At 47.3% G+C, this 15,486-nt stretch overlaps 1 protein-coding gene across 1 annotated transcript in view; it reads left to right on the top strand.

Annotated features, from left to right (window-relative positions):
* The window catches only part of Chchd6 (coiled-coil-helix-coiled-coil-helix domain containing 6), a 213,691-nt gene that overhangs the window by 166,668 nt on the left and 31,537 nt on the right, over positions 1–15,486 (top strand). Inside the window, exon 6 of the mRNA XM_052174302.1 lies at positions 8,052–8,122. Coding sequence (XP_052030262.1) covers positions 8,052–8,122 — 71 coding nt within the window. The remainder of the gene's footprint in view (positions 1–8,051; positions 8,123–15,486) is intronic.

Here is a 15,486-nt window from a genome sequence, read left to right as displayed (position 1 = left end):
TAAATAAAAATATTCTTTGGTTAGACTCTGGGCTTTCCCAAGCGATGACAATAAAGATACAAAGCTTACCCTGGAGCTCAAACAGTTCCCAGGGGAGACAGAGAATTAGCAGATGGCTGCAGTACGCACTAAGAAATGCTACTGAAAAGTGTACCTTAATACAGAGCATGGAGAAGGCCATGAGAAGTCTGACTTGAGAGACCAAATATCATTCATTCAGTGGAAGGGATGCTACTGGAACTCAGGGCTGGACCAGGAGCTTCCCAGGTGGACAGGGAATTAGCAGAGGACGGAATATTTAGAACATCCTGGAGGCTTCAAGAATAAGTAAGGCATTGCAAGGGATGCACAGAGACTGAGGATAGTGCCAGGGTCGTTAGGAGAGGCCCTCTCTCCAGCAGGGATTCTTGGGGCTCTCTGGAGGTTCCCAGCCCAGAGTGTCTGTAAAGACTGCTCTCACCACTGCCTGGATGGTGAGCTGGAGGCAGAGGATGCAACCACAGGGGACAGCAAAGGCATCTGCATGCAGTGCAGTCTGTAATCGCACGCTTTACCATGGTGAGGAGTGAAAGAGAGGAGCACAGTGGGGAGAAAGGAAAGGAGTTCAGAAGATCCGGAAGCAGAGCTGGCTTTGGCATTCTGCTGCAGCTTGACATGCAGACCCGGGGGCAGGAAGCAGTGATAATTGACAGTTAATCTCCTGGAGTTGTGTGGAGGGTGACATTCTTTAGTGCAGGAATGTAATGAAAACTCCAGAGGTAGGGGTGTGGGAGAGAGGAGGCTCTCTAGAAGCATTCCGTTGAAAGGACAGAGATAGGGAACTGGGTGTAGTCAGATAAGTTCTGATAAGGACACAAAAGCTTTCCTTGTTCAGCCAATACTTAGCAAGCGGACCTTGCCAAAAATGCCAGCCTTGTCCTGAGTTTCAGCCATCTCCTTGAAACCAAGGCAAAGATCTGTGCCTCATTCACCAAGGGAGCCAGGCTGCCTCCACTGCTCTCCATTGACACTGCTGCATGCTGCCTGTGGTCCTTCTAAACGGGATCTCTGGTGCTTTATCTCATAGCACAGCCTCCAGTGGCTTCCTACTGTCCTTAATATAGGTTCTGCATGTGTGGCCATCCCTGGATGACCTTCTATTTATCTCACCTTGAAAGTCTGTCTGTGCTTATTGTTTTATCTAGAACTCACCTAGTGCAGTCACCCTGTCAGAACTTGCCCAAGCCCTGACTTCATGTCAGTTAGCCAGCTGCCTGAGGTAGCCAAGCAGAGGGAAGAGGCCTTCCCTGACATCTAATGAAAACCACGGCCCCTTAAGCTTTTTGTGTGATCTTTTAAGTGGCATTGACACTGAGTGAAATTATCTGTTTACTTCTTCCATATCCAGACTGTTAGCTCTGGAGCAAGGACTTCATCCCCTCACCTGCTCTGCTCACTGCTTGTAGAGCAAGCCTTGGCAAATAGCAAGCACCCAATATATGCTTATTGGATGTACAATAGAAGCAAGTGGTGAAACTATGATGTGTTGGACATGTTTGCATCCATTTCTAGCCACGTCCACAGTGCATTTCACTGTCCACTAGACCCATGAGGAAGCAGGCCAAGGGCTAACTAGTATCTGCCATTCTGTGTCCACTGGAACTGGGACCAGTATCTCAGATGTGTGACCTGTGTCCCTCTAAGGGTGAGAGATATGGGTGCAGTCAGTGCTGAAAGAAAGTGTTATGGCAGGAGTGGAGTATCCAATGGCAATGGGAATTCGGAGCTGGGGGACATGTGGCTGAATGGCTCACAGGGAGAACAGATAAGGAAACCAGCCTTTGTGAACTGTGGTGACAGGAGGGTGGAGTCCAGCCTGGGAAGGGCTCGGTAGGCAAGGGTTCTGAAGACAAGAAATAGGAAGTGTGGGGTGAAAGGTAGAACTTATGGGCTTTGGTATGGGGACACCTATCAGGATGGCCTGTGCTCAGGGCTGCAGGCATGCTCCAGGGTAGAATGGGGGTTCCTCTCCATAGGATGGTGCTGGGTAAGTATTGTTGGCTAGGACAGAATTGAATTTCAGCAGTCTTGAGCACTGCATGCCTTAGCTATGGCACTCACACTCTTGATATCTTATGCTAATGATTTAGACCTTTAAAAAAAAAAAAAGTCTGGTATACTCTTTCAGGTTAGAGGCTCCAAATCCTGAATTTATTAATCACCTTTGCTTCTCTTAGAATTAGCATTTCTTCCAGCTCTAAAAACTCCTGATAATTAGGCTGATTCCAGATTCCACAACCCCACTCCCCACAAGTGCTGGCTCCTCTGGCCGCACTATGGCCTGGGGCAGTCCTGGGTTTAAGTTCCTCTCAGAATTCTGGTGTTTCCTCTGGCCTCCAGCTGTGGGCCCTTTCCCACCTATACTGATATTGCTAGGACACCCTTCACTTGGTTGTAACTCAGATCTGTGTTGGACCATCACTTGCTGAATTTTTCCTGATCACAGCTGGGCACAGCAGGGAAGCAAGGAACTACTGAAGAAACCTGGGCCTGCCCCACCCTGCTTTTTGATTTCTTGTCTTTTCACCTTAGTGGTCCATTTGCCTCCCTGGGCCTCGTCAGTTTCTTTATCTGCCAAGTTCTTACCTCAGAATAACTGCTCTGAGCTTTCCAAGAGTTGGCCTGCTGGGCAGTCCCTACAATAGTGCCTGGCCAGGGAAGGCCAGTGAACCTTCTGATGAGACATATTCCTCACCCCCTTTGGCTATTGATTCTGTGTATATTGCTGCTAAGACCAACACACATGTGGCTGTTGCCTCTTGCATCCTCCCACAGCTTGTGTTAAAATTCTCCCACCTCTTGAAAAGTAATCCAAGTCTCTGACCTTCAATCTGCCCGCCCTCCATAGGTCATGCCTTAGTCTTCTGTGGCCTGGTCACACCATGTGCTACCCCAAGTTGGTCTGCAGTAGCCCACTAAATCTGGGAGTGCAGACCCAGTGCAGAGCTGAAGCTTAGGAACTGTCTTGCCTCCTAACTCACATGTATATCACTCTTGTGGTTCTGGCCTTGGTTTGAATTTATTCAGCAATTCTTGTGCTGGGCCCTCTCACGGGTTCTAGGGATAGATCATGAACAAAAGAGACTAAAAGCCCTATGGTAGTGGAGGTCATGCCCCCTGAAGAGCCTTCTTTCACTCCTCAGCTCTGAGAACTCTTCAACATTCTGCTGGTCTTGTTGGTTCATATGCATAAGGTAAGGGATGTTTGTTAAGTTCTTAAAACATTTATTGAGTGTCTAGAGTGTGCCAGGCATTGTGTAATTCTATACTGCATTGTCCCACCCCCACTCCCATCCAGCCTGTGCTGACTACTCCATCTTCTTTCTTATTGTGCAAAGGAGAGGACATGGCAGTGACACACTAGGAGCAAAGGTCCTGACCTGAGCACAGAAGCCTCACTCTGATTCCTACATGGTCCTGCACGGTTTCTCCATAGTTTTATCAGTTGAGTTCTCTCTAATGCTGTAACCCTTCTCAAGCTGGGTCTCCATGACACCCAGCCCTGCTTTCTTTCCCTTAGTAGATCATCCATGAATGCTTTTGGCTTAGGTGTCTGTGTTGAGGGCTCTGGCCCAGTAGTAGTTCCTTTCCAGGCATATAGGATAATCTCTTGTTTCTATATCTATTGTCCTATACATGGACACATGGACCTCACCCTGACCTGCACTTGGTAGACTTGCTGCCAACCTCTGTGCCCCTCCATCCTCCCTTTCTGCTGCCTCTCCTAGCTCTGCCTGGGGACAGCGAGTCCATGTCTCCTGCCTGAGACATGTTGCGATGCTATCCTCCCCTTCCCGCCTTCCCACCTTGCTTCTCTCACCCTCACACTCTCTTTTGATCTTGCAAATCCGGGCCCTTGGAGAAATCAGACAGTATGAAATATGAAAACTGCTTGGGAAGTAATTGAAGAAACACTGCGACTTTTGAAACCCACAGAGATAATGCTCACACCTTCTTACTCACGTTATTTAATTTTTAATGGCAGATTTAATTAATGGAGATCAGGTCTTCTGCCTTCAGATGTGCTCAAGAAGCAGCTGCAGGCGGCGGAGGAGGGGCAGCTGTCTAGAGCAGAGGAAAAGGCATTCCAGAAGTGGGAACCTGAGGACTCTATGGGAAGAAAAGTCTCCAAAACTATTAGCTCATGATGGTGGGGCACAGAAGATGTGCGGACAGCACAGGCCCATCAGAGAGCAGTCAGAAAGCTCGAGAACTTCTATGGTGACTGTAGCTCCTAGGCCCTGGGCAGTCCAGCACCCTCCAGTGCTGATGACCCCTCCAGGAAGACAGGACTCCATTGTCCACAGCTGCCACAGTCTTTTGAAAACAGAACTGCTCTGCTATTCCCTCACTTAAAAAGACAGGCATACTAGCTGAGGACTGTAATTTCAGTACTTGGGAGGCTGAGCTAGGAAAAGCACAGTGGCTCTCAGTCCAGCCTTGTCTACACAATGAGTTCCAGATTGGCCTGGGAGCAAAACCTTGTTTCAAAAACACAAAACAAAACCAGGCTTTTATTTACCCCTCACTGGAACTCAGGCTCTGAGCCTGAAGTTGAGTCAAGCGCACCCACTGTGTCTCTCAGCCTTCCTTCCCTGCCCTCCATCCTATGTTTGACAGTCCCTGCTCCCCTCATGTACCTACACTGCCCTTTGAACACCCACATACTATTCTCATGGGGCCGCCTCCTTGTTTGGCTGATATCCGCTCATCCTCTACAGTTAGTTAGAAATAAGTATAGTCTTTTATTTTATACTGTCTCCAGACCCTGACTTCTAGAATATTCTCTCTAGATATGCTCATTCACACACAGAGCTACAGGTAGGCACTCGTTCTCCTCAGCACTGTTTACAACAATAGGAGCATTTGTTGGCCTAGAGGACATGGTGGTAGCTGCCTTGACTTGAGGGCTTACTCACAGAACCCTCACCCCCACTGTGTTCCCTCACAAGGTGCTCCTTCACAGGGTGTGCTCAGTGTGTTCCTTCACAGAGTGCCCACTCGCAATGTGCTTCACTGAATGCTCACTAATTAAAGTACTGACCCACAAGGTGCTCAGGTGTACCCTGACCTCACTCAGAGCTAGGAAGGCTACAAGCCCTAGCTCGCTTGCTCACCACTCACTATAGACCCTGGCCTGCTCTCACTTTTGAAAATATTGATGTGACAAAAAAAATGTGCCATAAAGTTGAGTGCTAGTCTACCATGAACTAGGCCATGGAGTCCACTGTTGGAACCACCAGAGTCAGTGATGGTGGGGAGCAAGAGCAATGCTTTGGTGGGTTCAGTTCAGTTATTAGCTCCCAAGAAGACAGTCTGATCAAGTATGCAGGCTGCTCTGCTACTGCTCGAATACTGGCCTCATGCATTTGTAATTGTGACATTGTGGTGTCTGAGTGCCCATTTGGCCAGGGCACAGGCTCCAGTTGACTTGGACCCCACCCCTATAGTGGGGTGTAGTAGTGTTCTCAGGATGAACAAGTTGTAGTCTACAGGATCCTTGTCCTTAATGAGGAAGGCTGGAGAACCAGGGGCTCATGAACAAATGTACCCCTGTCGTGACTTGGAGATCTCTCCTGTGCTTCTGGGCCAGTGGTTGTTACAAATCCCACTGCCATGGGTCTGCACAGACAGTCAGAATGGGACCAACAGGGGGTGGGGGGGGGAGATTTTTCACTGAGTCATCATGAGGAAAATAGAGGAAGCTACAGGGGGTGTCCCTAACCACTTCTTAGCCTGTAGACACTTCCTATGACAAATCCTGCTGACCACATGATTGGCTCCATGTCCCCTGGGACAGATGCATGCTGCCTACCATACAGAGCAGGGGCCCTAGGCCTCTTCTGCCTGCCCACAGTACATGGGCCCCATCTCAGTCTTTGAGTCCTCTCTTTGAGAGGGACTCAGCAAGTGACTGGGCCTGGAAGCCTGTGATCTGACCCTCTGAACACATAGAAGAAAAGAAACTCAAGAGTTGGGTGGGTTTCTTATGGGGAAGAAAGAGCAGCTTCTTTGGAAAGAACACAAGGTTCTTTTTGGCTTCAGAAGCTCAACGGTGTGTGTGGGTTGGAGAGATCTGTGTGCCTGCTTTTCTCTCTCTCTCTGCAGTTAAGAAATCAAAGCTTGGAGGAAGTACGTGGTTTACCACAGACTATGGTCAGCTCACACCGAAGTGCTGTCATGCTCTGAGCCCATGGGCCAGGCCACATCCTCAGAAGGCTCCACCAAAATCCCAGTGATCCCAAGTAGGTCACAAAGGACCATGCGCTAGAGGAATTGGGAGAGGCTGGTCGATCAGGGTGCCTCTGCCAGGACAGCCATATCAGGAAATGTCACACCATTCTGAAGCAGGGATGTGAATACAAGGACTTGAAGGGAGAAGCAGAACGCTTCCCGAGTGTGGCATTAGTATAGCTCTTCTACTGCCAGAGGCTGTGAGGAAGACCTGAGTTTATTTCATGCCCGTTGTGTGCTGGAGTTGTTGGCACGCCTTAGAGAAGGCTCCCTGGTGTGGAGAGAGGAAACTATAAGGAATAAGCTATGACCTGCTCCACCTCCCTGCAAGGGACTTTGTGTACCTACACTCTCCTGCAAGAGTCTCCTTTTCATGCTTACCTCCCATCCAGGCTGCCTGAGACTGTTGACAGTGGAAATCTCAGAGAGCAGGTAAAGATGGAACCTGATTCCAGCCCAGACCTGCCTTCACACCTTTAGTCTCCTAGAGGAAGTCCTCTGCCTTAGTTCCCTTCCCTATAGGCCTAATTGGGCTCCACACCACATAATGTGCTCTCCTAGCAACCTGTATTCAGACTTCTCTTTCCCTGTCCATCCAGGGACTACCTTGTTGCTTTTCTTCAGCAGGAAGGTAGTACCGGGTCGAGCCTGACAAGACTTGCAAGGAGGTGCAGCCCTAAGAGTCCACAGTCCTTTCACTGCCGTGTTAGCTTGTTGCAAGGACTGATGAACCTGAAGCTGTTTGTTCAGCTGAAACAAGGAGAGTCCCTTCTCAGGAGTGAATATATTGCTGTGTAAAGAACCTGACCTTGGCATACCACACAAAGGCATATGCTATTGGCTTCATACCCCACTCAGCACATCTGACCACTTACCCTACACCTCTGTACAGGGGCCACTTAACCCATCCTGTCTCAGCCTCCAGGTGTGGCTTCCCCTGCACTCTATGTGTCTGACCAACTGCATGGCTCTGAGCACTCCCACCTGAGTGTTATGTCCTGGCTGAAAGGTTGTCAGTATCAGTCTTCTCTGGGAGCAAATGAAAACATCAGAACTTTAGAGGAAAGGAAAGGGTTAGGCTTGGCCTGTGTGACCAGAAGTGACTGACAAGCACCTTACTGAAAATCACAATGTACCACCAAGATCAAACACAGCTGGCATGTTCTTGCTCTCCTAGGTTTTTCCTGCTAGCCTGACTCTGTAGGTATATGTATAATGAATAGCTTCAGAAAGGATAGCTATATGCCTGCAGAACCTCCCACGGTACATCCTGGGAAGCAACAGAGCATGCCCCAGTCTAAGAGTCAAGACATTGGATAGTTCTGACACTGCTTGTCACTTGACCTCTTTAGGCAGCATGGCCCACTTGTACTGTAGGGATGGGAATAGATCAATGTCAGCACATTCTACTTTACGAGTAATAGATGTTTTAGGCTTTGCAGACCATGCAGGCTCCACCATAGCCATTCCACTGATCCTGTAGCATACAAGCTAGGTGTGTGTAGCCATGAAACTTTATTTACAAGCAGTGTAGCCAACAGATTTGGCCTGTGGCCTGAAGCTTGTCACTCCCTGAACTAAAGTTATCATGGTTTGCCTTCAGCGTCACTTTTCTGGGATTCCATCACAGTAATCAGCAGCGTGGGAGCTAGGACCTAGGCTGTGCTGATACCAGTCAAGATATCTGCATCTGCCCAGTTCTATTGTGATTGTGTCCTACAAACTTCTAGAAGACTGTGGTAACCTTTGGTAACCAATTTTGTGTTTTCTCTTTGTAGAATGCTGAGCTGTATAAACTGACTTCCCAACAATTCCACGAGGCAGCTTCGAAAGCAGAGAGCACAATAAAGTAAGTCTGCTTATTGTTCTTTGTAAACTTGCCTGCATTTGTAGAAATCCCCATGTGGGGCTTGAAACCTGCTGCCACCTGCCTGATGGCAAATTTCTCTAATAACAAGACAGCCATCTGTTCATCGGCCCCCTCAGTTGGGCTGAAGGTAGCCATTGGCCATCAGTAATTACCCAGATTAGCACATAGCTCTTCTCAGCTCCTTGGTGGGCTGCAATGAGGTGTGGCCACTGCCTTTTTTGGGGGCAGCAGCTGCTTAGTTATCTGGCTAGGTGAGGGCCAGTGAACAAGCTCCATGGGATCTGGGGTTCAGCACTGGCCCTCTGCTTTATGAGGAGTGGGGGATGGGGAAAGAATATCAACATGTCCCCTGTGGGAGCCTCCTGCTCTGCTGAACACACTGTGCTCCTCATGCTCAGGACACTCATGCTGTGCTCCCAAATGGAAAAGGCTCAGAGAGGTCAAAGATTCATGTGCCAGTGTTTAGCCCCATCTGCCATGCTCCTGTGCTGCTGTCCATGAACTCTGAGCCAGGTTGTCAGAAGCAGGGAGGCGTAGGCTTTTTCATGAATCATGTGGGGTGTGGATCCCTGGGAAAGGAAAACCTTAAGTGTGAAGATGGTCTGTGTGCCAGGAGCCTGGGATTCTCTGATGAACTATCAACCCCTTCTGATCCCTTTGGCAGTCTCTCTCCCAGCAAGTTAGGTGAGTCACCAGAAAAGCCCATTTTGGTACAAAATAGTTGGATCTGGCACCATGAGAAGAAGGCGTCAGAGAGGGTTGCATAGCTATGAGGTGACAAAGTACTTGTGAAAGAAAATGCTGTGGATATGCGTGAACCATGCAGAGATCCAGGCAAATAGGGTAGAACTGATATACTGTCAGAGCAGACCTGAGGGTGTGGTGGGGTAGCATAAGGAACAAGGTTCCTTTAGTTACCACACTGTGAAACATTGGAGCTAGAGGATGCTGACAAGCAGCACCAAGGAAGGAACAGAAAACAAGTCTTGAAACCTTGAGTCCTAGAGGGACAGTAGGAATCTACAGTGTGGGAGGACAGGACTTTCCCATCAGGTGGAGAGGACTGGAAAGAGATGGGTGCACAGCCCTGGGGATGTTGCCCTTTCCCACCATACCCACGAGTCTGAATATTACATGTCTCCTGAATGACAGGGGACATTTAGGTGTGTGTCATCTGCCTACAGGTATCCTTCTCTTCATGGAGGGACAACAGGACCTATTTCATAAAGACTTCCTGAGCCTTAGCTTCACCCCAGCATGTGAAAGCCTCATGTCATGGGAAGGGGATGGGAGCCAGATGACAGCCACTCTGTGGCAGTGCAACCCCTGACCATATGAGCTGCCTCTCCATCCGCAGCAAAGTAAAGCTGCTTCGCCCTTAAATGCCTGGTGCCCTGCCACCTGCCACCTGCCTTTGTGGGACAGACTTCATTGTCACAGGCCACTTTTGCATTCTCTTGACTTCTGAAGACAAGGCAGAAATGGACCAATATGGTTTTTATGAGGTGAAAAACAATGGTCTTGTGTGTTTGTAGCACACCTGGATTACCACTGCTTCTTGCTGAGCCTGTATTGAATAGTATACTTGAATGCTTTGCCCACCTTCAGTTTTGTTCTCTAGTATGCTTTTACTGCTATCAGTGTACACATGACTAGAAGGAGGTGGAAAATATGTCGAGGACCCTTTGCCTGAGATCAAAGCTGCTTGGTATAGTTTGTATCTTACATGTCACACCCACCCAAAGTCACAGGAATTAAAGACATGATCCCCAGCTACAGGGCTGTTGTGAGATGGCAAAGCCATTAGAAGATACCATCTAGAAAGCGAGAGTTAGCCCATTAGAGGCATAGCCTTGAAGGGCATCTTGGCCTTCATCTCCTGCTCCTTGCTTTCCAGCTGCTGTGAGATAACCAGGCCTCCTCTGCCTCAAGTTCCATGCATCATGTCTTGTGCTGCCACAGGCCCAAAGCCTCAGTATCAAGTGACCATGTTCTAAAGCTTCTGAATCAATAAGCCAAGTAGACATGTCCTTTTCCCATGTTAAGTTGATCGGACTTGCACAGTGGATGTATAACAGGACTGGGGCTAAAGCTTAACTCAGACTGTTTCAGAGCTGTCGTATGTCTTTGTCTCTGCTGTCTTTCTTTTTTAAAGATCTATTTTATTATTTTTAATATATGTATGTCATGCACATGCTCACACATAGACACATTGCACAAAAACACATATTAAAATAATAATTGTTTTTAAAAGGCTGTGCTGGACAGATGTCTTAGTGGTTAAGAGCTGACTGCTCACCCAGGTTCAATTCTCAGCACCCACATGGCAGCTTTCAACTGTCTATAACTCCTGTCCTGGGGAATCCGATATCCTCATACAGACATGCATGTAGGCAAAACACTAATGTACATAAGAAATAAAAAAAGTGTGTGTGTGTGTGTGTGTGTGTGTGTGGTCACCCCACATGGGTGCTAGGAACCAAACTCAGGTTCTCTTTAAGAACGTGATCTTAACCATCAAACATCTCTCAGGCCCCTCTGCTATAAGAACTCTCTGAACCTGGGGTAGGTGGTTGGGGCCTTAGGCCACTAGGCCTGACAGACTGACTCAGACCTCAGCCCTGTACTCCAATCAATGAGGTCTCTGTTTCCTCACCTCTAAATAGGCCACCGTTTGTAATACCCTACATGATGGCACACAAGCTCCATAGAGAATGGAGGCATAGGATTGTCTCAGCTGCTGATGGTGGTAGCAGTGTGATTTTTGGCTAGAGGCGGAGTCAGCAGTCTTCAGGAACCCAGCTGGATCTCTGAGAGATGATCTAGTTTTAAGTATTGAGTCCTTGTCCATGGGATCAGTGTTCATGTGAGAGGGATGCTAGGAAGATGCCTTGTCCTTCCCATCCTGAGAGGACACAGGGAGAAGGCACTGTCCATGAAGCAGGGCTATGGGCCTCACTACCCAAGAGCTGCCAGCCCTTTAGGACTGTGTTCCAGAAGTGGATGTTCTTTTATGACCCATCTGTGAGTCTCAGTTCCACCAGTACTAAGAGATTTTGATAATGGCAGCCATCGAGTCACTTCACAGCACTTGCTTGGTAGAGAAAGATTTGATGAATAGAGTTTCCAGAATACTGTCTTTTCCCTCATGTAGTAAACAGTGCAAAGTTAGAAAGTATTTTCCTTAAATATCAAAAGAAAAAAATGTTTGTGAGATTTTTCAGATTAGCAAATGATTGCAAATTGCATTGTAAATGTCACAGGAATGAATGCCAGCTGCTAGTGGCAGAAATGGTGGGAGTTTCCTTCCAAGACAGTGGAGCATCGCTAACAGCTCTGAGTAAATCAAATGATTACTTAGATGGTAAACTCTGTCCATGTGTTTGTTCGTTCATTTACCACATGTGGCATGGCTCTTATTCCTGGTAGCATGCTAGAACTGAGGTTCTAGCTAGGAACAGAACAGCTTCTTTCTCTGCCAGGAAGAGTGACAGTTGAGATATGAAAAACAGTTTCTTAAACTGAATTGCAGAGAAAGCAGTTTCCCAACAAATGCTCACAGGGTCTAATAGTGCTGTGAGATATGGTGCATGAGTCAGAAGTGTCCGGCCCAGGAACCTGACCTAGGCTGGATTTGCAGAGGAAATGACATTTAAACTGGCTCCTATGAGATGGAGCCACCAGAGGAAGGCAGGGGAAGCTAGTTTCAGCATGTACAAAAGCCCTGAGACAAGAAGTCTTAAGGAACAGAAAGATGACCAGTGTAGCCAGAGTAATGAGTGGGAGGAGAGGTGTAGGTGAAGATCCTAGAAGTAAGGGTTATGTTGACATCACATGGCCTATTTTAGTTTTAAGAACGGACAGTGCATCCATCCATGTGCTATTTAGCAACAACCTTGGACCGCATGGGCTGTAGCCCAGAGGAGCACAGTGGGACTGAACAGGTATTTCTACAGCATTGTACATCAGTGCACACAGAACCCTGAGTGCCAGTGAGACAACAGCACAGGTATCTGTGTACAGCACACCATGCTTGATGATCACAAGTGATAGTGCTGCTGGTTTGGTGCTCGGTATATGAAGCTACTGTTGGTCACCATTTTAATGTGTGCTCATTCTACTTTACAAAGAAAAAAATCACCCATAAGGTAGTGTGCTTTATGACTTAGACAGTGACTGCCGCCATCTTATAGAGGCTGTGTCTCAGTTGCATCAGGAGGCCATACCAAGTGATTGACACATTCCATCTAGGATTGCGTCGTGTGATTTGGCTGATTTAAGGGATAAATAAGCTTCTCTACTATTGTTCACATGATGTTGCTAACAACACATTTCTTCAGAACAGCTCACTGTGGATAAGCGAGGATAAATTTACCACACCCAGCTTTATTTCCCTTCTTTTGTCTGCGGTCATACCTGTGAATTTCTTTTGAGCATATAACTTTGCTACAGCATTTAGGTTCTGAGCTGATGTATTTTCATTACAATTTAATTCAATTTTTTTAATTTTTAATTCTGATTTCTTCTCTTGAAGAAATGTATTGATGATTTTCCAAACATTAGAGGATTTTCTACTTTTGGTATGATTGCTCTCAAGTTCAATTTGCAAATTAGTGTCTTGAGAACAGGAAAGTGAAACTGCTTGGAAGCTTGACTTATGGTCCAGTTTATGGTCTGTCTTGGTACCCTCTGTGGTTTCTCTTGACAGCTTTGCTGGGCTTGAAGTTACCTGGAAGACACCTCTGTGTGTTGTCTTTGAGTACAGTCTATCTGAAGAGGGAAGACTTGCCTTAAATGTGGATAGCACTATCACCATGGATAGGATGGAAAAGGGAGGGAAATGAATTGAACACTGAATTTATCTCCCTGCAATTGTTTGCTCCTCTGGGGAAGAATTCTTGATTCCAGAACAGGAGTGTTTTTGCCAGAAGGTATAATCACCCCATTGAAGTAAAAGCTGAGATTTCCCTGGCCACTTGGGCTTCTGGTATCCTTCACAACTGTGATCCAGCTCACTAAAAGAGAAACCCAATTGTTTACCTCAATGAAAGGGATAAAGAAAATGTCCCTGGAGGGCAGGAGATCCTTTCGCTACCTCTTGGTACTCTCATCACCTCGTGATTAAGGTCATCAGGAAATTAATACAAGCCAATCCAGGAAGGATGAGAAATGGTCTAGACCCTTCTGGAAAGAGATGCGAGTCAGTTCTCTAGGTAAAAGACCAAGTAAGGACAGCAGAGACCTGCGCATGAGCAAACAACTTTACCCAGTGGAAGTGTGGGTATGTCCACTGCAGAATTCCCTTTTAACTGTGCACAGACTAGTCCTCTCCTTTCTCTGGTACTTAAAGCACATTCCTCTCCTACCTACTCCACATTCCTTCCACCCTCAGCAGGCAGGTCTTGGTTCTTTACCTAGAGGAGTGACTTGTATCTCTTTCCTGAAGAGTCTGGACCATTTCTCATCCTTCCTGGATTGGCTTGTGGTGGTTTCCTACTCACCTAAATCATATGGCGTTGGGAGCACCAAGAGGGAGCCTGAAGGATCTCCTGCCCTCTGGGTACATTTTCTTTACCTCCACTTAGGTAACAGTTGGATTTCTCTTTTAGTGGGCTGGATCACTCACCCCTCTTACCCGTCTCCATCATAGATCTTTCTTCGTGTTCCTAGTGGTTCTCAGCTGCACGTCAGGCACTGTAGAGGCTTTGGTGAATTTCTTTTCGGAGGTGCCCTTGTGGCTACACAGACAAAACAGGTCATCTTATTCTCAGGGACCCAGCTGTCTAGTTCCAATAGTCTTCCTGACAGTTAGCTGAGTCACCCTATCCCAGGGTGTGGCTCTCCAGAATGTTTCCTTCATAAAACTCTGAACTATGGTTTCAGTTTCTCCAGTCAAAAGAACCTTCTGGAAACACCCTTTCTGAAGCCTTTACATCAGCTTCTTAGCCTCTTACTTTAAGTGGCTCAGGAATTTATATGTGTTTTAAAAGAAGGAAAAAAACTAAGTTTCTAGCCTCCCACCTAGACTCCTGGGCCTTGAGTTAGCTATATGGCAGCCTCCCAAGGAATGCTATTTCTTTGCATTCCTGTGAGATCACCCTGCTGACCTCTAGGCCCTCACTGAAGCCATGAGCTAATAGAAATGCTGTGGGTAAAGTGACCCAAGAATACACAGCTACCTCTGCATGGCCCTTTCTCAGGTCCTGGCCTGTTCATCCTGGTTTCCTTGGTACTTAGACACCTGCAAAGACTGGCTGTTATGGCAAGGGAATGGAGGTCTCCCTCTGCTGCTCCACTGCTGCTGAGAAATGGCTGCAGCCTTTGAGAAATGGCTGAACTCAGCCAGCAAGTTAAAAACCCAGGAAGTTTTAATGTAACTTTGGCAGAGCTGTTCCAGCAGCACAGCAGGCTTGGTCCTAGAAATCTCCCATTATCTCCAGAGGCCTGAGTCAAGACCCTGAGGACTCCCGCCTCCAGGTCAGTGGAAGACTCTTTTTGATGAGGCCAGCAGTCACAGTTTGGGGACCCTTGTTTTGGAAGAATTGAGCTGTTGGTGTAGATATGAATACCTCTCAAATACAGTGTGTATGCCCTTCCACCTCACCCAAGCACTGTGGACAGGATTGCTCTAGTTTTCTGAAGGAAGAGATTAAGACCCCAGGGAACATCCTGCATTTATTGTCTCACATCTATTTTTTATGACAACCTTCAGTCCTCTCCCCGTGGGATTCATTCACAGCTGCCTTGGCTTCTCATTGTCAGGAAGCTTATACTGTCTTCCTAGACCACAAAGAGCCAGCTTTAGAGAATCTAGAACAACCAAGCCAGGAGGAAGACAGTTGTTAACTATTTCCTGAAACTGAGTCATTGTGCTCCTAGGACTTTGATCCAAGGATCTCTGATTAATGTCCCTTGAAACTTGCTGGTTTGAGCTGCCACCCTCCCTGGGAGATAAGATTTACTACACAAACTTTGTTGGTGGCCTACCCGAATCCTTCAGTTTGCATCTACTTAGTGAACGGATGACAGTTGACTTATTAAGATGGTGTCCATTCATTCTACATTCTTAATGCAGGTAGCTTTCAGCTGTCTGAATTCAAGGGATGCCAGTGGCTCAATTCCCATCAGAAGTGGTTCAGTACATCCAGTGGATGGACAGCATGACACAGGTGCTTTGTGACACCCTGTCTGCCATCTTTTCCATCCTAAGGCAGAGGCTGTATCCATGCAGGCAGACAAGCCAGCCATGGCAGGTTGGTTGGCCTCTCAAATACAGTGTCCTGGTATAGAAACTGAGACAAGTCTGACATTTTCCTGTGCAAATTCTTACAGAGACCCACTTT

The sequence above is a fragment of the Apodemus sylvaticus genome, chromosome 2, assembly GCF_947179515.1.
Source record: "Apodemus sylvaticus chromosome 2, mApoSyl1.1, whole genome shotgun sequence".
Classification (NCBI taxonomy): domain Eukaryota; kingdom Metazoa; phylum Chordata; class Mammalia; order Rodentia; family Muridae; genus Apodemus; species Apodemus sylvaticus.
Note: the sequence above shows the minus strand (reverse complement) of the source record. Positions and strands in the feature narration are given on the sequence as shown.